A 20,810-nucleotide genomic window follows, 5' to 3' on the forward strand; every position below is an offset into this window, starting at 1 on the left:
AAAAAAATATATATATATATATATATATATATATATATATATATATATATATATATATATATATATATATATATATATATATAGATATGTGTGTGTGTCTATATATGTATGTATTACTGCGGTTCAGATCTCGTCTGTTAACTTGATGTGTCTGCTGGCAGTCCTTCAGAGAGGAGCTGGATGTGCTGATCCAGGAACAGATGAAGAAGGGCGGCAGCTCATCCAATCTGTGGGCCCTGAGGCAGCTCGCCGATTTCATGGCCTCTCACGGCTCACCAGCCGCCCTGCCTGTCTCACCTTCCAGTATGTTTTGCAGTAAATCCTCTCTCTCTTTTTTTTATGTGTTTTATGAAAGTTTACCAAGAATCAAAACAAGTAAATAAACCCAGAACAGAATAAAGTGGAATTAAAATGTGAAACGGGATTAATGTGCAACACCTCAGAGAGGACAGTGTGTGAAATTGACACAGATTTCATGAATTGTCTCAGAAAGAAAAACAAAAACGCATCGTATGATAAAAACAGCAAAATAAAAATGCAGAGAATGCACAAAGTCCTGCAAATTCAATCCACCCTGAAAAATTTACTAAAATCAAACATTATACCTCACCTGCTCATGTGTTTCCTATAATTAGAGTGTGCTGAGCTTCCTATCGGAGGAAATGGGAGACCTTATGGGTCGACCACAGCTTAAAACATGGCTGGAAGAAAATCAGTTCTTTTTCAGAGAGCGCCTTTGAGCTCCAAACGCGACGGCTTAGAGTAGAGCAGCAGGGAAATGGGCTGAATAAAGCTCCTCTCTACAAAGTAGTTGGCAATCTTGATGTGTTTAAAAAAACCCTTAAGTTACATGTTTTTTATTATAGTAGGAAAACCTGACTTTTATTTTGATTTTCTGTGGGAGAAAGAAGTCCCATATTAAGAAATTGAGGAGCCCACAAGTAGTTTGTTAAAAATAACTATTTCTTAATGCTGGACTTCTTAAAATAAATCTTAAAATGAATGTAACTGTTGCTTTTTTTAGATGTAATTGTATATATCAGGATTTTCTGGACGTCGGCCGGTCTTTATCTTGCAAACACACCAGAGAGGTAAACAAAACTTGTTCAGCAGGCTGATAAAAAACTACAGCAGAGATGGTTTTTACATAAAAATACCGTAATTATATCTATGTGTGATGCCAGACAAAAATAGTCTTTTCTGTCCTAATATCACAAAATGTGGAGTTTGGCTCAGAGTATAGGAGATTTGAGTAGAACTTTGTGCTTTGGACAGACTAACAAACACTCCAGATGTTAGTGTGAAAATATTAATACACAGCAGTTTGATGCACTGGGATGTTTCTTTAAAAGCTGCAGAATGTAACTTTTACAAAAATGTTTTTTCCATATTCCATAATATGTCTGTATAAACCTCAGAAAGTACTTAGCTGTGCCTCATCCAGTGTTCATCAATATTTGTATTAAAGTGGATTTTTTTAGTTTATCTACTTGCATTCTGAATCAATACTTCTTTTTGCGAAGAGCTAATTTTATGAAAACTGTTCAGCACATTTGCTAAATCAAATCAACCCACCAAATTAAAAAAAAAGTCACATCATTGTATTTTGCGCATTTGTAACAAATTAATAGGATTTACACTTTTACAAACTTTCGTTGGCTGACCAAGAGGCTTTCATTATTTTCCTCTTGCTTCTTCCTGGCAGACATGATGATGGTGACCCCCATCAACGACCTGCATGGCTGGGAGCCTGGCAGCTTGGTGAAGGGGGAGCGGCTGATGCGCTGCAAACTGGCCAGCACCCACCGACTCTTCGACCTCTACGGCTGGGCCCAGATCAGCCACACGCTTCTCACGGTTGGTTTGGAAACCAGCTCCATTCCTGCTTTTATTGGTTTTAGGATGATTGTGCTAAGAGGAGAGGCCATTTAACTGTGTGTCGATAGCCAGTAATGTCTGTCTTGTCTGGTGCTCTAACTGGTGTGTCCTCCTTTCTGGCAGCTACGTGTGAGTAAAGAGCAGGAACACTTCCTGGTGCTTCCAGAAGGCCTGGCCTACAGCGAGGTGACCGGATCCAGTCTGGTGAGTCCAGAGTTTACTGCTGAACACCACAGAAAATGCCTTGTTGTTGATAGAATAAAAGTGAAATAGAAATTCTGCAAATTGGTCAGTCTAAACCATTGCTGTTTAATATTCTTCAGCTAAAGACACTTTGTCCTAGAATGGCCGTTGCCTTCCTACGATATTCCACTTGATTCCTCCTGTAGACTTTCAACCGGGCCGATCAGCAAACAGAAGTTAAGAACGATGATGGTGATTTTCTGCGCTGTTCTAAAATTGTAGACTGTCTGTAGTTTTAGCAGTGGAAGAGTGAACACACTTCTCTCTTTGCAGTGGAGGATGGTTGTTTACATCGCAGGCAATTTCTGGTAAACTTCATTGCGTCAAACTGGCGCATTTCTAACGTCACGGACAAACGTTAGTGACTGGGTGATAATTTAAACATCAACACGGTCCACGCCTTCAGGAAGCGATAGTTTCTCAACGGCTGAGGGTCCAGACCCTCTGGACGAAGTGAAGCGTAGAACAAGGAGCTGGTTTTCACTAGGCTAACTTTTCACTGACATAAGAAAATTATACAAAGAAAGTTAGACCAATTTTTGCACTCTAAAATGTACCAAAATCAAGAGCACTGGAATTATTTCCCGCCAAGAATAGCAAAAATTTCAGACTTGCAGAAAATCAAAATAAGAACATAGAGTTGTAAAATCACTCCATAAAACACAATCAATAAAATCAAAGTGTGGAATTTCACTTGAGCTGAAACATGTCTCTGAAGGTTTCCTATGGCTTCCGTAACTTTGTTGGTGCTGTGTTGCATTTGTAACAGGTGAAGGTGAATCTTCTGGGTGAGGTGGTGGAGAAGGGCAGCACCAACCTCCAGGTGGACACCGACAAGTTCAGCCTGCACTCGGCCATCTACTCGGCCCGACCCGACGTCCGCTGCCTGCTGCACCTCCACACACCTGCTACGGCGGCGGTGAGTCAGTGACAGTTACTCTGCCGACTCACTCAGAATAGACACCTGACACCGGATTCAGGAAAAGCGAACGTCCATTACCCTCTGAGACTGACAGTCTACCGTCTCCAGGTTTCTGCGATGAAGAGCGGCCTGCTGCCGCTGTCCCACGAGGCTCTGCTGGTTGGCGACGTGGCCTACTACGACTACAATGGCGAAGTGGGGCAGGAAGAGGACCGGATGGAGTTGCAGAAAAGCTTAGGACCCACTTGTAAGGTGAACAACACCACAAGAGACCAGACTGAATTAGACACTGATCTGGTGTTCCACCCCCTCCATCGAGCTGTAGAGCTGAATGCAGAGGTGATGTATTCTTACGCTGGATTAGTGATTGAAACCTGAACCGCTACTCGCTGCTTTTCTCTCTGCCAGGTTCTGGTCTTGAGGAATCACGGCATCGTGGCTCTGGGGGAATCGATGGAGGAGGCCTTCTACACCATCTACCACATACAGGCAGCCTGCCAGATCCAGGTACCACTCGCAAAGTGGCTCAGAAATACTTGTATGAACACTGTAGTAACTTAAACTTACTGTATGACAAACTGCATACCAGAGTTTCCTCAACACGTAATTGATCGTGGCGCACCATCAAGGTCAAATAAAAGCCGCCACACCTTCAGAATGAAGTGAGTTTGAAATTAATTCATGTCGTGAATCATTAAAATGTACTTTCATTTGAAAAACCAACACTGCCAGTTCCTGCTTGTCTGGCTGCAAAGCTGGCTACTGTGTGCTTCACTGCTGTCAGGAGTGAAGTAAAGCTAGAGAGGAGTCACAAGTAGAGGGAGAAGAAAAGTGAGAGGAAGGTTAGGTTGAAGGTATTTTTAGCTCCAGTCTGTGAAAACAATCCTAATATTAACGTATGTTGCATTGACTGACAGTAACTTACATAGTTATTATAGCCCAATCCTAATCTTTATGCTCCTTTGACAAGTATCTATCTTGATATTTATCCTTTGACAAATATCTCAGTCCTTACCTGCATGATAAGTGATGGTTTGCTTTGTCCTCTCGTCTATGTAACCCCTGCTCGTTCATTACGGATAAAGCTCTTAATGGTCAAAGTTTTAACGTATTAAAAAGATACTTTTATGCCAGGCTGATTCTGGAACATACAGAAAATGTGGTTAGCTCTTTCTTTCTAACCAAGGCCGTGCCTTCTTCTACAGAAACTGTCTGCAGACATCAGTCTCAGCTGGATTAGCTCTGCCTGTTTGTCTTTGGCAGGTGTCAGCTTTGTGTAGTTCTGGAGGGGAGCACAACCTGATTATGTTGGACCGGGCGATCCATAAACCCAACCCAACCGGCACCGTGAGCTGGGCCGGCTCCACCTTTGGGCCCCTGCATAAGAGCCGCACTGGGGAACATGAGTTTGAAGCTCTTATGAGGACTCTGGATAATCTGGTAAGCAACGGATAAACTAAATAACGTCAGGACTTTATTTAGGCCCCTCTTGTAAATGAGATCTGGAGCTCAACGAGGTTTATCTGCTTAATAAAGGGAAAAAAAAACTAGGTCTGTCATAATAACAGATAAATTATCCCAGAAATTATTTTGATCAACAATAATATTGTTGTTTTAAGACTATTTTAAAGTAAAATATTGATAGTGGCATAATAATGCAAGTTCGCCTTGTCAAAGACAAACTTTAATATTGGTCACTGGAAGATGTTTCAAATATCCAAAATGAGACACGACAACGAAAAACAATAAAATGGAAATAGAAAACACACACACCCAAAGCCATAAATAAAATGGATCGGATGACTCTGTGGACAAAATCGCCTTTCAAAAATTATTAACCATGAGAATGAAAATTGCTGCTCTCATTTGAATTTGTCATGCGATTAATTTCTTATTGTATTAGTTCACCTGGCAACTTGAGGTTTAGTGCTTTGCTGAGGCTGCAGCGAAGAACCTGGATTTGATTTGAACATTATAACCTTCTCTGTCTGATGAACCACAAGCTATCTGAGTACTGCTGTGGGTTTAAACAACCCATTATTAACTCACCCAGCTTACCTCTTTGACCTCTTGCTGGAATTAAAATCTGACACCCTGAAGCTTTTTATTCTGCTAAACTGCTTAAAAGTAAAATCATTTTCTCTGCTGGGATTTTGCTTTAAACTTTTCCCACAAAATACAGAACAACCTTTAGGATTCTGTGACTCATCTGGCCATGTGACAAAATAAAAAACGTAGGGATGTACGGATCAGGATTTGTTTTTCTGAGAGATTTGAATCTATTAAGAATAACTAAAGCCAAATCCCATTCAGATACTTGATTAAAGTTAATAAAATCAATACCAGGGATGTGCTTGAAAAAACTCAGTAGCTTTTAAGGGCAGTCAGAGAGCTCTGTATTTAATCAGTGATGTTGTGTAGACAGTAAATCTAAAGGCAACAACCTCTTCTATTTTTCTTTTTTCTGACAGCATCCAGCGTTTTGTTCCAATGCAGCTAGCAGCATTTTGCTTTGGCTAACAAAGCTAATGCTAATCTGAGCATAAGTATGAGCTGAACCCGGTTAATAATGTTCCAACAGCACTTTACCCAATACATTTCTGATCATGTATCTCAGTGAACAAAATGTCGCCCTTCAGTGCTGTTGTTTTCCTGCTGTGTGGTTTGCTTAACATGCTAGGCTAATGCTAGCAAATTTACTCTGTTTTGATGTAACTTTTGGTAATTTGGCATTTTTCAGTTTTGCTACAGTTAACTGTTTGTGTTTCTGTGGATATTTTAGTAAATCTCTCCATGATGTCATGCCATCGTGGCAGCATTTAGCTGCTTGCTATAAGCATTGCTATCAATTTTATAGTGTGGTGGAAAGCACTTTTGCTGCATTTTCTGTTGATGCTTCAAAACAAAAAAGAATAAAAGATTTCTTGCGGTTTGCAAATTGAACTCTTAAAGCACAGCAGTGTGAAGTGTCGAGTGTGCAGAACCAGCAGGCTAATGTAGCACAGAACACTGTTTTAGGGGCTGAAAGCTTAAACCACAAAAAGCCAGCAGGCTGAGTGCAGACGAGTTTCAAAAAGGGTTTTAGCTGCCCACAAGCATGACTTAATAAAAAGGTGATCCTGTTGTTGGAGCAACATTATTAAACCATATGACATTGCAGCAAAAGTTTAGGAAATTAGTTCAGCCGTGCAGTGCATACTTCAAATTGAAAGGGGCAGTGTTGTGTAAAATCGACTTTTTTGAGCTTTATCATTATTCCCTCATCATAAACGTACCTGAAGTGTTGTCTTGTTGCATGTTTGAGAAATCCTTTAATCTCCCATGGCAACCTTTCAGCTGTGCAAAACGCCTGGTTGGGCCTAGCCCCGCCTTCGAGGTCAAAGCTGCTCCTCAGAGCTGTAGTTTCTGAACTTCTGCCTCACTCAGCTCCTTCAGACTAGTCAGCAGCAATTTGCAAACACCTGCTATCTTATTATAGAAGCTTCTTCTCAGTGCAACACTGGTAAAAAATGTTGTTAAAGGATTTAGAGGAGTGATGTAATGACTTCCTGAAGGTGGAGTTTCAGAAAGAGTAGGAGTTTTTAAAGAGACGGAGACCCAATTTCAAGGCGAAGTCATATTTGACATATATGTCTTTTCTTTTTATGTACAACAACCGAAGGACACATAGTTGCTTGATTGTGCTATAAAATGGCATTATGTGCCTGGACAATGCATAACACTGCCCGTTTAAAATATTTTCCTTTTGGTGTTGCGTTCAGGGCTATCGTACGGGCTACGCCTACCGCTTCCCTGTGTTGCTGGAGCGGACGCGGACACGGAGGGAGGTGGAGGTGCCGGCGACAGTAACGGTCTTCCACCAGTTTGATGACGATGGCGTCCACCCGGCTCTGAGGCAGCACCCGTTTGCCCAGCGTCAGCAGCAGGAGAGGACCCGATGGCTCAACACTCCCAACACCTACCAGAAAGTCAGCCAGGAGGAGGCGAGCCCGGGACACCAGCGCACCACTGTGAGCTCCTAGGCATAAATATCAGCTTTAAACATGCAACGCTTTGCAAAAATACTCCTACCTCCTTCAGCTTTTTCACATTCACTGTCTTCAAAGCATCAGGAAAGTAGTGAAAGTTAAACCATGCAAAGTGAAAGTCAGTATTAGGAAAACATGCAGTTTGATTTTCAATAAATTAAAAATATGTAATTTCTTGATATATTTCCATTTTAACTACAATGTTCTTTTAAAGGTGTTTTCTGGTAAATGTCTGCTGTTTGGCATTGAAACGATTTAATTGTATATTCTTATATTCTAATACATTAACACCTCTTTTCCTTCTAAAACTGTTTATGCTGAATTAAACTGCAAGTATCACCAGACATATTGCAGCTAAAACTTATTGAGATACGAAACAATATCAATTAGTAGCATGTTTATGTGTTGATATGGCCCAGTCAAAGTCCAGATCTAAATTCATGTAAAATTTTGTGTATGTTTTGAAGATTTTTTTCAGTTGTTATTTTAGATGTGCTAAGCTGGTAGCAACATGCTCAGAAAGTCTTAGAAAACGCCGCTCTGTTTTGATTTTTATATGTATGTCATTTTTGAAAAATGTATAATTCTCCTTTTACTTTAAAGTTATGTTCTGTCTTGTATTTGTCATCTGATATTGCAATAAAATGCATTGGAAATTTGTGATTGCAACCTAACAAAATGGGAAAATGTTCACACTTTACTGCACATGCATTCCTGTGCTTTTATTCTACAGGAGAACATTTATAAAGTCCCTTCCTTTGACTGGGCCATAAACACTGTGACCTACAGGAAAAAGAGGATGCGAGATCAGGAGCATCACTATCTGGGGATAAAAAGTGAAATGAATGAAGGGGAAAAGTGTTAAATGCTTTTTGATGATGCAGCGAGGATAAAGTAGTGACTCATAGTGACTCAGCATCTTTCTCACATATGGAATATAATCAGTGTGGACTCACTGAGATTTTTCTGCATCCAGGAGTGAACAACCTTCTGTCTGACTTTTGTTTTCATGCTTTTTCTGAGTCAGGAGGTTTTTATTTTTGTTTTCAGATATTCTGAAGGAAACATGACACTTCCTGTGACCCTGAACAGGATTCGGCAGGTAGAAAAAAAAAGTTTCAGTTACATAAAAAAAGAAGAAGAGAGATGGTCTCAAATCAGTGGGAGGAGCTTCACAGTCCCTCCCATCCTCTTCACCGTCTTCTCTGCATTGCAGAGGAAAGCCCATCAGCTTGGATAGATATACAACTCTGCCCTCTTGTGGCCAAACATGCTACATGCTCACAAATCCCCTTTGTTTATGTTTTTTTTTAAATTAAAATAGACACAGCAGGTGGCTAATTATGCATTTCTTAACTCTGCTTGTTTTTTTAAACCCTGCTTCCTTTCCTTCCTTCATTTATTCTTGCAGTGGTTGAAAGCAGAAGAGCTGACTCAGGCTGGCAGCACAGCCATCAAGATAGAGAACCCAAACCAGTTTGTGCCTCTGTTCACCAACCCTCAGGAGGTGATCGAGACACGAAACAAGGCGAGTCTGTCCTCCGTCCTTTTCCCTTCGAACCCCCCACCCCACGAACCAAACCTATTCACAGATCCCATCATGTTCCACTCAGATACGACAACAGAACCGTCAGGATATGAAGACAGCAGGACCGCAGTCGCAAGTCCTCGCAAGCGTCATAACAGACGACAGCCCTCCGGTACCGGCACCACCGGTTCTGATCCTGAAACCTTGAAGCTAATTCCCTCTCAACCTTTGACCGTGAATGAAAACAAGCATTTTATTGGGGTTTGTGTGTGTGTGTGTGTGTGTGTGTGTGTGTGTGTGTGTGTGTGTGTGTGTGTGTGTGTGTGTGTGTGTGTGTGTCCATCAGACCCCAGTGAGCCCACCCAAAGTTCCACCAGAACCAGAACCACCTAATCCGTTCAACGAGCTGACCGACAAGGAGCTGGAGGAGTACCGCAAGGAGGTGGAACGAAAACGGGACGGAGGGACCGACGGTAACGACTACTTTAGCTAGTGTTTGTGCTTGGCTTTATATATATTTAACAACTCTTAAGAAATCCTGAACTACGCCTTTAAAGGAGAGTTTAACCTGCATATTGTGGATATTATTTTTATGTCACACTTGGCAGATGGCAGCTCTGGATAAGAATATTGTCTCATTTATGATACCGAAAATGTTTATTGCACCGCAAACATAGAAAGGAAGAGCAGATCACTGAAAGTAGATTATTTTATTTTGTAATAATCACAAAGGAAATATAATTCCTTTTGTTAATTTTGTGTTACACATTTTAAATTTCTTAACTTCTCTGACAGCCTCTCTATAACTTACCTGTGCCGTGTTTTTGTAGGTGTTTATTTCCGATGTCCTGTAAAATCAATGAGATATGCAAAATCCATCACTTTCATACATATATAAATGTCTTTCATTGTACCACCTCTCCTTGTTCTGTTTTCATCCACCCATCTATCCATCCATCCATCCATCCAGCCAGCCATCCATCCATCCATCCATCCATCCATCCATCCATCCATCCATCCATCCATCCATCCATCCATCCATCCATCCATCATGGTGTCCACACAGTAAAAAGCCTAAAGAAAGTCTTATAATCGTGTCTAAAATTAAGGCTTTAAAATGTCTTAAATTCATAAAAATATAAGTTGGCAATAACAAAATAACAGTTTCAATTCAACGCTCAGGAGGAATGCCTGGTTGGTTGTCACGTCAGACTGTCGGTTCCCCAAGCTGCTCAAAAAAAACCCTTTTGAAAGCGCACTTGGGGTCAGTGCAACCCCGGTGGACCGCGCACAAAGTAAAAAGCTTGTGAGGTTCAAAAGACCGCATGTCTTCAAACTGTGAGAGGATCAAATACGTTAATCAGAGGTCTTAAATCATGGGTCTATTTAAACTCCTGTAGTTTTTTTCTCGTAGGATGTTTCTGTCAAGCAGAGGTCAGAGTCACACACACGTATATCTTCTTTGCATTCTGTAACTCCAGGAGGTTGAGGCCACCAGTAGCTAGATGCTAATACACCCTTGCTATCTAGCTAGCTTTTTTGTGTCTATCATGGGTAAGTGCAAATGTATTACAGTTGGCTGGACAACGCTCTTTTTCACCACTTCTTTTGCCAACCCATATGAGTACAGGTGGATTCTGGGGAAAAAACACATTACGGGGTTAACGCTAGAGAGCCAAAAATCTGTTTGTGCTCATCTTGATTGTAATTCAGTAAAATCCCCCAACTGCCCCTTATGTCCGTCCGTCCGTCCGTCCATCCATCCAGTTTGGTTCTCTTAAGTTTATCAGCTAAAGACTAAATATCGTCTCAAATTCAGTCTTTCTTTCTGCTGCCTGGTGTTTCTTATCTAGATCTTAGGCAGCAGTAAAGACAATCAGATCTCTCCAAATAAAAATCGAAATCAGTAAAAGATGTTCAAGAAAGTAAAACAAGTGTATTCCATGCTAAAGAAGTGGAGCTGGGACATTTTGTGTTTGTACATTATGCTTAGCACAGACTGGCTGATTCCTACTGACCAAAAATATGTCTGCAAGGTTAAATGGAGACTCTTCATTAGTGTGAGTGTGAGCATGCTCGTGTGTCTCTGTGTTGTGTTGTGTTGTGTTGTGTTGTGATGGACTGGTGATGTGTTCACCTCTCACTCATTCATGTCGGTCAAAGCTTCAAGACGCATAACGAGCTCCAGTCCATCCAGTCCTACATGGATGAACCAGAGATCCAAACTTTGAAACTTCAAGGGCTTCTTACACAAATCAAATCAAACAAAGAGGCCTCCAGTTCTGCCACCGACTCTTCCATGTTGTTCTTTTCTGTCTTCCTTCCTCCTAATGTGATTCTGCTGTCCAAATAATTCTAGTTTCTGAGGTTTGAACATCCATCGTAGCTTACGTTGTAAATCCACTCAGCTCTGATTGGGACTCTATGAAATTTTCCATTTCTTGCTCATTTATCTTTTGGTCCTGATCAATAAATATTTGTTTGAACTATTTTGCAGGTCCAGAAGAAAAAAAATGAAAGAGTCAAGTCTGGTTTAAAAAAATGTGTTTCCAGATTTGCTCCTATCTAACCTAAAAGGTTAAAGTCCATTTTGTAAAAGATGAACTACTTCATGTGATATCAGTGTGTGAATGATGAACACATTGTTTTGTGCTATCAAATTAGCTGAACTATAACTTAATGTTTAAACCTGCAAAACCATTTGTAGTGTTGCACAGTACTTTGCTTACACCGTTTTAAATTTTAAGTTAGTTGAGCTCAAAATGTCAAGTTGGTTTTTATTTTACTCTAAATAGTGCCGTTTAGAATCAAGCTGAATGTTTCTTAGAAAAATACCCAAGCCGTATCAGGAGGACCAAAATCCTGAAGCTGTTGAAAAGATTTAATGCAGTGAAAATGGGGGGAAAAAGCAAACAATTAAATGTTGAATTTTTATTGCACTTTTAAGAGTGTACTGTTTTTGGTTAGTTTTTATGATTGCCATAAAAATAATCATGCATAAAAATCAATGTTATCTTTCATTGCTGACCTGGTCAAGGCTGAAATACCCACATCAAAAATATTTCACTTTGCTGGCTTTTTTTTTTTTTTTTTTTACAAAACAGGCAAAAAAACATAGAAAAAATATTTTAAAATATTTTTAAAAATTCTATCTCTGGATAGGTTTGAAGTACCACTGCATTTTTAGATCTAACTTATAACAACATTTTGCGAACTAAGGATAAAAGGTGTGTTGTGTATTTAAAGGCTGAAACAAACAAGTGTTCATCTGTTACTGTGTCGTAACTGTGTGTAGTTTGTTCTCACAGCTGTTTGCTTCACAAATCTAACCCTGTGCTCAGCTGATGCTCACTGTCCCTCAATGTCTGTCTCTGTGCGTGCGTGTGTGTCTGCGTGTCTGTGTGTGTGTGTGTAACTGTAGGGGAGGAGGTGGAGAATGGTTTGGAGTCTCCTCCTGCTACCTCCCCTACAAACGGCCCTGCAGTCAGCCTCCCTCCTGTCTCAGGTGAGGCTTGGCAGATGTGTGTGTGTGTGTGTGTGTGTGTGTGTGTGTGTGTGTGTGTGTGTGTGTAATGTCCAGCTTGGTTTCCATACCATTTCTCTGACACACAGCTTGCTTCAGTTTTCTCTCATGGACTCAGATGTCTGAGCTCTGCTTCTTGCCTCTGACAGCAACGTTCCTCCTCTTCCTGGTTCCTCACAGCAGCAACATAGCCAGGACTAAATCAACAATAATTTGAGTAATAATCAGTGAAAGACTTATTTTTATACTAATTATTCATACAAAAAAATGACTAAATTTGGAAGCATACAGTCATGTTTGATAAATTAGAATATTATTAAAAAGTTCATTTGTTTCAGTAATTATCTGTGGAGCTAAATTGGGGACTTGTACAAAAGAAAAAAAAACTTAATTGAAGAAAAATGTTAAACTGAAAAAAAAAAGATATACAGTATATATAGTGTATGATGCTAGTTTACCTCTATCCAAATAGAGAATGGCAAACTGAAACTGAAAAAAAAATCTTGAAAACCACATTTTAAATTCATGTTTTTGTTTACAGTTTCAATAATTTTTTTCCTTTGAACAAACTGTATGGTCCCAATCGAGGCGATTTCCTGCCCCCAGTTAATGAAAACATGACATTTAAGATTAAAATATGACATCACACCAATAAAAATACACTTTTAATACAGAAATGTGGACTTAATATAAAGTATGTTTAAAATCCTCTTAAAGTTTGGTATTTTTAATCTGGCAATCCATATTCTAATTTATTGAATTGTCTACGTATTCAAGAGTTTACCAGCAGATGGCGCTGTAGCAGCAGAAAATAACATAAAAGCTGTATTTACTTTTAAGATTAAATTACATACAGGTGGACTCTATTAATTAGATAGCTTCTGCAGGATTATATGTATGATATTTAACACTTTCTGAATTGGACCTTAGTGTATGATGCTAGTTTACCTCTATCCAAATAGAGAATGGTAAATTTTCCATCTATAACGCAACAAATGTGGAACATTTGATTTTGATTTGACCTCATCCATGTTCCTCTATTGAGCTGTGCTGAACAGAAGATCCTGTTAGGACGGCTGGAGGAGTAACTTTGGCTGTCGGTTGTTCCTAGTATAAGTAATGTTTGTTCAGGGAGACATTTTACCTTTAAATATTCGATTTAAGCATATCCAACATATGTAGGAAAGTATGAAGCATGCGACATGTGCAAATGTGTAAATATAAAGCTAGTAAAAATGTATGATGGATGACCGCTGGCACATTTCAGCTGCTGTGTTCTCTCCTTTAGCGGCTGTCTGGTCCTGTTGCTCCACACTAGTTGCGTTTTTTTCCATTGACCAAATCATTGCGCAATTTGACATATCGAAAATAAATTTTCTTAATGGAAATGTGGCAATCTCGAAAAAACTCTTGTTTTCTGATAAAAAGTTTTGCCACAAAACTTAAATGGAAACACTTTTTTCAGTCACATGGAGCCACATGATCGACAACCGGATGTTGCCGCTCGCGTGAGACGAAGAAGAAAACGGGAAGTAGTTTGAGCATGATGGGGCAGCATGTTTCTTAGTGGCTTATCGTGTGAATATACTTATTTATGTTTGATTTTAATTGCATTTCTTCTTTAATGAAAACACTGCAATTACTAAATTATTTTATCTACATTAGCGGAATACTAGCTGCATCTTCATTAACCATATAATTGAGCAAATTGTAATTCTGAAAAATAAAATTGCCTAATGCAAACACTCCAGTTTTTAAAATATATTGTGTGTTTTTGAGGAAAAAAAGTGTGCTTGAATGAGGTGGTTTTTCTGCTGTATCAAAATTAGTGCAATGGAAACCCTGTTTCGCATCACACAAGTCAAACAAACAACCGGATGTTAGTGAATGAGGAAAAGACAATGACGACAGGAAATGATAGGAGGATGATGACCTACCTTTAAATATTACCTTTAAAGTTACCTTTAAAGGTCGCAAGAACAAACTTTAAACTTTAATTGCGTTTCTTACTTAATTTTAACAACAAAATTGCAACATTGTATATTTTTCGACATTAGCAGAATATTGACAGTTTTGTAATGGAAGCGCAGCTTTTGAAACCAGTTGAAAACCCGTGTCCTGTAAGCGAGGATGTTCATCCGCAGACATTACCTGCATGCTGCCCCGCAGCAGCACCAAACCCCAGCTTCTGGTACACGCTTGCTTACTCTTTGATGCTTTCTCTGCTCCCATTTCAACCGTCTGTTGCAGCGATGGAGGTACACAACGACTCTCCGGTCATTCAGAATGGAGGCGACGAGGAGAAGCAGGTGACTAAAGAACTGGAGGAAGGGATGAAGGCGCTCTCGACCAACGACACCTCCTCCACTCCCGCCACGCCACCAGTCAAACCGCAGGGCGGGACCCCTGAGGGCTCGCCGTGCAAGTCTCCGTCCAAGAAGAAAAAGAAGTTCAAGCCGCCATCGTTCCTGAAAAAGAGCAAGAAGCAGAAGGAGAAAGTAGAGACCTGAGACGGGTCCCACAGACACGTCAGGCCTCGGCGAAGCGCCACAGGTCGTCACGTGTGACTGGAGCAGTCGACGGAACCGCATCACAATCATTCAGAGCCATTTCAATGTCGAACCCCCAGACACGGTATCTTAAGAGTGCCACTGCTAGCCACCGAATTTGATGTTTGTGGTGATTCATCGAGTAAGTTTAAAGAGCTCCTGTAACTACTTTCACCAACTGTTTGATCCAGGTCGGACACAGCCCAGCCATCCAGTTTGACTCACTACTTTCGATCACTCTCACGGTTTTCTGTACTCCACAAGTCGCCACTATCAGTTTGTCACTTCACCTCACTGTACAGGAATTCAACCATGTTTCCTCACTCAAAGCAGGCCTGTCACTTGGATCCTGTATAAGTGACACTTTAGTTTTTCTGACAATACACGTTGGAAGGTAAAGTGTGTTATTCATGTATAGCACTTAACATAGGTAGATCGATGTTCTTGCACGTCTTATTCTTTCATCATTATACATTTTCTCTTAGCCTTTGGTTGTAGTTATCATGTAGATGTTGCAGGTTTAGTCTGTGAGGACAGTCGCAGTATGTGTAGAAATCTACTGATAGCTATTGATTGTGCGGAGTTGACGGAAAGCAGGGAAATGTCGCCTAGCTACAAGTTAAGCTGCAATTTTAGCTGTTATTAACCACAAAGGTTAATCTAAAAAAAAAAAAAAAAAAAAGGTTGCTCATTATTGCAATCGGAATATACTGAGGGTACCCAACATTCCACTTTTCTTGTTTGGTTTTAAAACATACATGTGCAAAAGATCTCTTTCCAAGTAATATTTTTTTTCTGTTTGAACCAGTAGCTGTTATCAAACTGCTGATGTATGATGGTGGCTCATTGGTTTGAATTAATTTTCTATAAGAATGTATATGTGAGTGTTGCAAGGTTGCAATGTATCAGTCATTAAAGATCCAGTTAGGTTTCAAGTCCGCCGAGCGAAGCCTCCATGTGTGTATGTCTGCTCTCTTTGCCTCGTACGTTAAATTGACCAAACTCTAGCAGAGCCAAGTCCTCAGACCACTTGGGAACAACAAGGTAACAGCTTCAATGACAGTTCTATTAACGTTATTAAATCCAATGATAAAAATCAAGATATATTGATGTTATTGAACTAACCATAGGAACATTTTGTCCGTATCAACATGGTTTTGCAGTATTTATATCCTTGATCTCTAGTTTTAGTTGTATTCAATGGAGCCCTGCTTATTTGCCATTCAGTAAAGACTGATAATCCCACAATGAACTGCATTAGTCCACTATCAGTTTATAAAATAAGATTATCCTATATTAGTCCCACAAGGCAGAAAGTGGACAGAACCAAATAAGAGTAACAGATGACAAAACAGGAGAACAGTACAGAGCTGAAATCAACTTGAAATCTGAATTATATACAAAAAATGTTTATACACAAAAATTACAGATGCATACATATAAATGTATATAAATACACGCAAAACTATACATTTACAAACATGCACACACATATACACTGGCGAGTCATGACAGCAAATTTTGCTGAACGATAAATCGTCCCAAAAGTTATTGTGATAAATAATATTATTGTTTCGAGATCTTTTTCAAGTAATCATAATGATAATGGCATAATGATGCAAGAACACATTCTCAAAGATTAGTAAACTTTAAATTCTAACAAACATTTAACACTGGAACTGGAAGATAGTTTAAATAAAATAATTAAAACAACAAAATCATGCAAACTGAAATTACTGAGCTCGTTTTAATTGATCATGTGATTAATTGATTTATTGCCATATATGTGTATGGAGGCTTATCGCAATTTTTATCTTCTGCATGATTTATCCTCTAGCTCCAAAATTTTAAGGACAGTTTTGTTTACAGAGACTTCATAATTTGTTCTTTTTGTTGTTTTGTTTATTTAAAATATCCTCTAGTTCCAGTGTTAAATGTTCATTGGAATTTAAAGTTTAACAAAAATAAAACAATAGTATCATTTATCGCAATAACTTCTGGGACAATTTATCATTCAGCAAAATTTGGTGTTGTGACTTTGGTATATATATATATATATATATATATATATATATATATATATATATATATATATATATATAAAACATTTAATTGATTTCATTTAATTTAAATCATTTAAATTAATTGATTTATTGGGATATAATAAGGCTTATTGCAATAAGTCAATTAATTGCACAATATGCGATTAATTGACTTAATCGCATTACATACTTATATGTATATAAGTATGTACTTATATGCATGTATGTATGTGTGGATGTATGGATATAATAAACAGATATGATATATGGATGTGCTTAAGGCTTTATTTTTTTGCAGTAGAGGACATAAAGGTGCGCTTCCTTACATGGCTTCAGAAGGAAGTGAATCTTAATCATTTATTTTGTCCATTATTGTTTCGGACAAAAACAACCAATACGCCTTAAACAACTTAAGTTTCTTATTCTCCTCAAGAAGATTGTTGTTTTCCTTGGTCAGCTCCTTTACCTTCTCTTCCGCCTCAGAGTTTTGGTTCTGCAGTTGGTTTAGTTTTCTGCTGCTCTTGAAAACAGCCTCCAGACATTCGTCCAGCTTGTTAGTAAGCCCCTGCCTTTCTTCCTCTGTCCCTGTCAGGCTGTCTCTAACCATAGTCAGTTCTCTATCAAGCATAGACAATTTCTTCTCATTATTTGCTTCTGTCTCTTCCATTTGCTTCCTCAGCTGCTCCAGCTGATTGTGTAAAAGCTGATTTTCAGATTTGGCGTTCGCCAGCTCTGCTTGAAGAGCTGTGATGTCACCGTCTAAGCCTTTATTGACCTCCTTCAGTGACGCATTTTCTTTTTCAGACTCACTGAGATCCGTCTGGACGTCGCAGAGTTTGTCCTCGGCATCTTTGATCTGATCCTTGAGAGCTGACACTTGCATCAAGAGCTTTGCTTCATTGTCTTCCTTTTCTTTCACTTCCTTCTTCAAGCCTTTGATCTGCTCGTTTATGGTCGACACCACACGCTTGTTTCTCTTCCGATCCTTTTCAGATTGAAGGGAGAGTTTCTGTAATTCCAGCTCCATCCAATGTATGATATTCCGAGCTTTTATGGCTTCTTCTTTCATACCTCTCAAGTGCTCATCTTTGGACTGCAGTTCTGTCTGGAGCTGGTCACTCTCCAAGGTTTTCGCCTCGAGTAGCTCTGACAGCTCTTTGTTTCTCATCCTTTCTCTGCGAATCTCTTCCGTCAACATTTCATTGTCATTTTTAAGCGACTTTGCTTGGTTTCTGGATTTGTTCAGTTCATCCAAAAGTCCATTTTTTTTTCTCTGTAAACCTTCTACTTTATCGTTCAAAGTCGTCAATATCTCTTTGTCCTTTTCAGAAAAATTTTGTCGATCAAGCCTTTCAATCCGTAATGCCTTCTCGGCGTTCTTACTCTTTGTCTGCTCGCTCTGTAGGAGGTTCTGAAGTTCCTGTATTTTATTTAGGTTTTGCTGCTCCCTCTCTTTAAGATCGTCCTTTTGCTTCTTTAGCTGGCTTATGTCTGACGCCATTAATTTAGCTTCTTTCTTTAACTTGTCAAAACCTTCCAGATCTTTCGCTTGCTGCTCTCGCCATATTGTCTGAATGGCATTTTTGTTACTGAGTGTCTTGACTTCCTTTTGAAGAGCAATGTTCTCCTCCTGAATCTTGCTCAGATTTTTCACCCTTTCTTCTTCTTTGTTCTGCAAGTCTGAAATGGTCTCCTGCAGCTCTTTTATTTTGTCCTTGCGAGGCCCTTCCTCTTTCAGCCCGTCTTTAAACAGCCTAATCTCTTTTTGTAGTTTCAGATTGTCTTCGACTAAACTTGCTATTTCCTTCTTACATTTTTTGTTTTCCTCCATGAGCAGTTTCTCATTCTTCTCGGACCTCAGCAGGGCCTTGTTCTGTAGTGAGCTAGCAGCCGGAAACATTTTGAAATGCTTTCCAAAAACGAGCTTCAGTCAGGTTCCTTTAGGATATGTCTTGAATTTGACGGGTTCCGTCAATGACTATGACGCCACCACATTCCATGTTTAGCAATGACTTAAATGCATTCCTATGTTGCTATGGTGATATCACTGTTATGTCACATATCCAGGGGAGACCATCCGCCGTTTTACAATGCCATTGCCATTTAAACAATATTGAAGGACATCTGTGGGACAGCGTGTCCTTATGTGCACAGATGATTTGGTTATTGTTGGTCCTTTCTTGTTCTGGTCCTCAACAGGTATTGAGGACCTGCTCACAGTAATAATAATAACAATAATAATAATAATAATGCATCAAACTCATGACAACAGTGCACTGAAGAGTAAGATCATGATTATAGAAATAGGTAGAATCAGAAATTTCCTGAGTCCTCCTTTTCTGGTACTGTTCCTAAAGGGTCAGTTTTATGTAAAATGGACTTTTTGAGCTTTTAATCAATCCCCACTCAGGTCCTTCAGACTAGCCAGCAACAATTGGCAAACACTGCTAAAGTTAGCTAATCTGCTGTGCATCTGCTGCATCTGCTGAGCTCATTATATGAGCCACTTCTCAGTGCAATGCTGGTAAAAACGTTAGTAGAGTTAATAGGGTTAATAGAGAAGCCATGTTGGGATGACTTCCTTCAGAAAGAGCAGGAGTTTTTAAAGAGACAGAGGCCCAATTTTAAGGCGCTAAATTACAAATGCTGTTATAAGCGTTTGTAAATTTAAATCATATTTGACATGTGCAGCATATGTATAACAACTGAATTGAACAGTTTCTTGACTGTGCTGTATAATGGCACTATGTACAGTGCCATTATATGACTGGAAAATACATAATACTGTCTCTTTAAAGTTCATGCTGCTATTAAATACCAGGCATATTATATAACTAATGATCTGGCCAATGATTTAGACATTTACCAACATTTACCATTGTTTAATGTATGAACAGGAGAAGGGCTCAGCAATTGTCTCAGTCAATGACAACCTGTGAAACAGACCACAGTTTGTGAGACTAGCTGGTCATGTGCCTAACCAGGTAGTCAGCAGCACAGGAGCACCACAGGGCAGTGTACTGTCACCATTTCATTTTTTACTCTGTACGCCTCAAACTACCAGTACAAAACAGACTCCGGTCATCTGCAGAAATACTCAGATGATTCTGCAATTGCTAGGTGCATCATAAATGGTCCAGAAGCTCAGGACAGAGAGCTGATATGCTTTGTGGTAGGACATGTACTGGAACTGCAATTTCGTTGTCTTTCTGACAATGACAATAAAATTCTTCTGATTCTGATTCTGATATGGGAACACTCGTCTTATCTTGAATACAAACACAACAGTCATGATTGTAGATTTCAAGAAAAACAGGGTTAGGAAAAACAATTCTATCATGGAAGAAGAAGTGGAGATGGTTGAGGAATATGAATACCTTTGTGTTCACACCTGGACAACAGACTGGACAGGAGACACAACAGTAAAGCTGTTTACAAGACAGGATGAAGCAGACTGTACTTCTTGAGCAAGATTAGGTTCTTGGTGTTTGCAGCAAGATGCTGCAGATCTTCTATACGTCTTTTGTGGAGAAAAATAATCTCTTCTTCCAGAGTCAAGGAATGAGAAATGCTAAAAAAAACTTAATAAATAAGATTTGTACTGTTTTGGGGGCAACTATGAAACCTCTAGAGATGATGGTACAAAATCGTATTCTTCAAAAAAAATCAAGAAAACCCAGAGCATTCTCTAATGAAGCTGTTATAGAACAATGTCTTTATTCGGTAGCATGTAACGTCACTGAATGATGAACCAGCTTGCTTTAACCCTAAATTTATGAGATAGACAAATATCTACAGTTTATGGCAAGCTGAGACAGTTTGTTCATCTGCCAGATTTGTTTTAATTTTATTTTGTGCCATTTGGAGATCAAGAAGACAATGGAAGAAATTTACCCTGTTCTAACATACATTAGCTATTGTAAGTAATGGGTTTCATGAGTCTGACATTGAAAAAACATGATTTGGAAAAGTGTTTCTTCTGCATGTATTTGTTATTTACATATTACATGTTATTTATTTGAATCTTTTCCCCCCACTTTGGTATTGAAAATACCAGAATTTGCGCGTTTTTCTGATGCACCATTTTTAAGCATTGC

The 20,810-nt window shown here is 39.2% G+C and overlaps 2 protein-coding genes across 6 annotated transcripts in view; one reads left to right on the top strand and one right to left on the bottom strand.

The window, feature by feature from the left end:
* add2 (adducin 2 (beta)) overlaps positions 1 to 15,620 on the top strand; it is a 27,533-nt gene extending 11,913 nt beyond the window's left edge. For 4 of the 5 annotated variants that reach the window (XM_015049117.1, XM_015049114.1, XM_015049115.1 and 1 more), the window contains exons 3-15: positions 162 to 303; positions 1,706 to 1,857; positions 2,002 to 2,082; positions 2,891 to 3,040; positions 3,152 to 3,295; positions 3,452 to 3,550; positions 4,307 to 4,483; positions 6,805 to 7,053; positions 8,483 to 8,599; positions 8,685 to 8,771; positions 8,946 to 9,072; positions 12,021 to 12,104; positions 14,373 to 15,620. In XM_015049117.1, coding sequence (XP_014904603.1) covers positions 162 to 303; positions 1,706 to 1,857; positions 2,002 to 2,082; positions 2,891 to 3,040; positions 3,152 to 3,295; positions 3,452 to 3,550; positions 4,307 to 4,483; positions 6,805 to 7,053; positions 8,483 to 8,599; positions 8,685 to 8,771; positions 8,946 to 9,072; positions 12,021 to 12,104; positions 14,373 to 14,632 — 1,869 coding nt within the window. In that variant the 3' untranslated portion in view covers positions 14,633 to 15,620. The remainder of the gene's footprint in view (positions 1 to 161; positions 304 to 1,705; positions 1,858 to 2,001; positions 2,083 to 2,890; positions 3,041 to 3,151; positions 3,296 to 3,451; positions 3,551 to 4,306; positions 4,484 to 6,804; positions 7,054 to 8,482; positions 8,600 to 8,684; positions 8,772 to 8,945; positions 9,073 to 12,020; positions 12,105 to 14,372) is intronic. The other variant, XM_015049118.1, reaches the window with a different exon arrangement.
* Positions 15,621 to 17,013: 1,393 nt separating this feature from the next.
* LOC106957678 (girdin-like) lies at positions 17,014 to 19,242 on the bottom strand. The gene has a single exon (XM_015049103.1). The coding sequence runs from the start codon at positions 18,611 to 18,613 to the stop codon at positions 17,063 to 17,065; it is 1,551 nt and encodes a 516-aa protein (XP_014904589.1). The 5' UTR covers positions 18,614 to 19,242; the 3' UTR covers positions 17,014 to 17,062.
* Between the last annotated feature and the right edge of the window lie 1,568 nt (positions 19,243 to 20,810).

This window comes from Poecilia latipinna, unplaced genomic scaffold, assembly GCF_001443285.1.
Source record: "Poecilia latipinna isolate Pla-1442-1.1 unplaced genomic scaffold, P_latipinna-1.0 Scaffold927, whole genome shotgun sequence".
In the NCBI taxonomy this organism is placed as follows: Eukaryota; Metazoa; Chordata; class Actinopteri; order Cyprinodontiformes; family Poeciliidae; genus Poecilia; species Poecilia latipinna.

Bases quoted from the DNA above. Each gene is read 5' to 3' on its own strand.
- LOC106957678 (XM_015049103.1), bottom strand. From the start codon at position 18,613: ATGTTTCCGGCTGCTAGCTCACTACAGAACAAGGCCCTGCTGAGGTCC.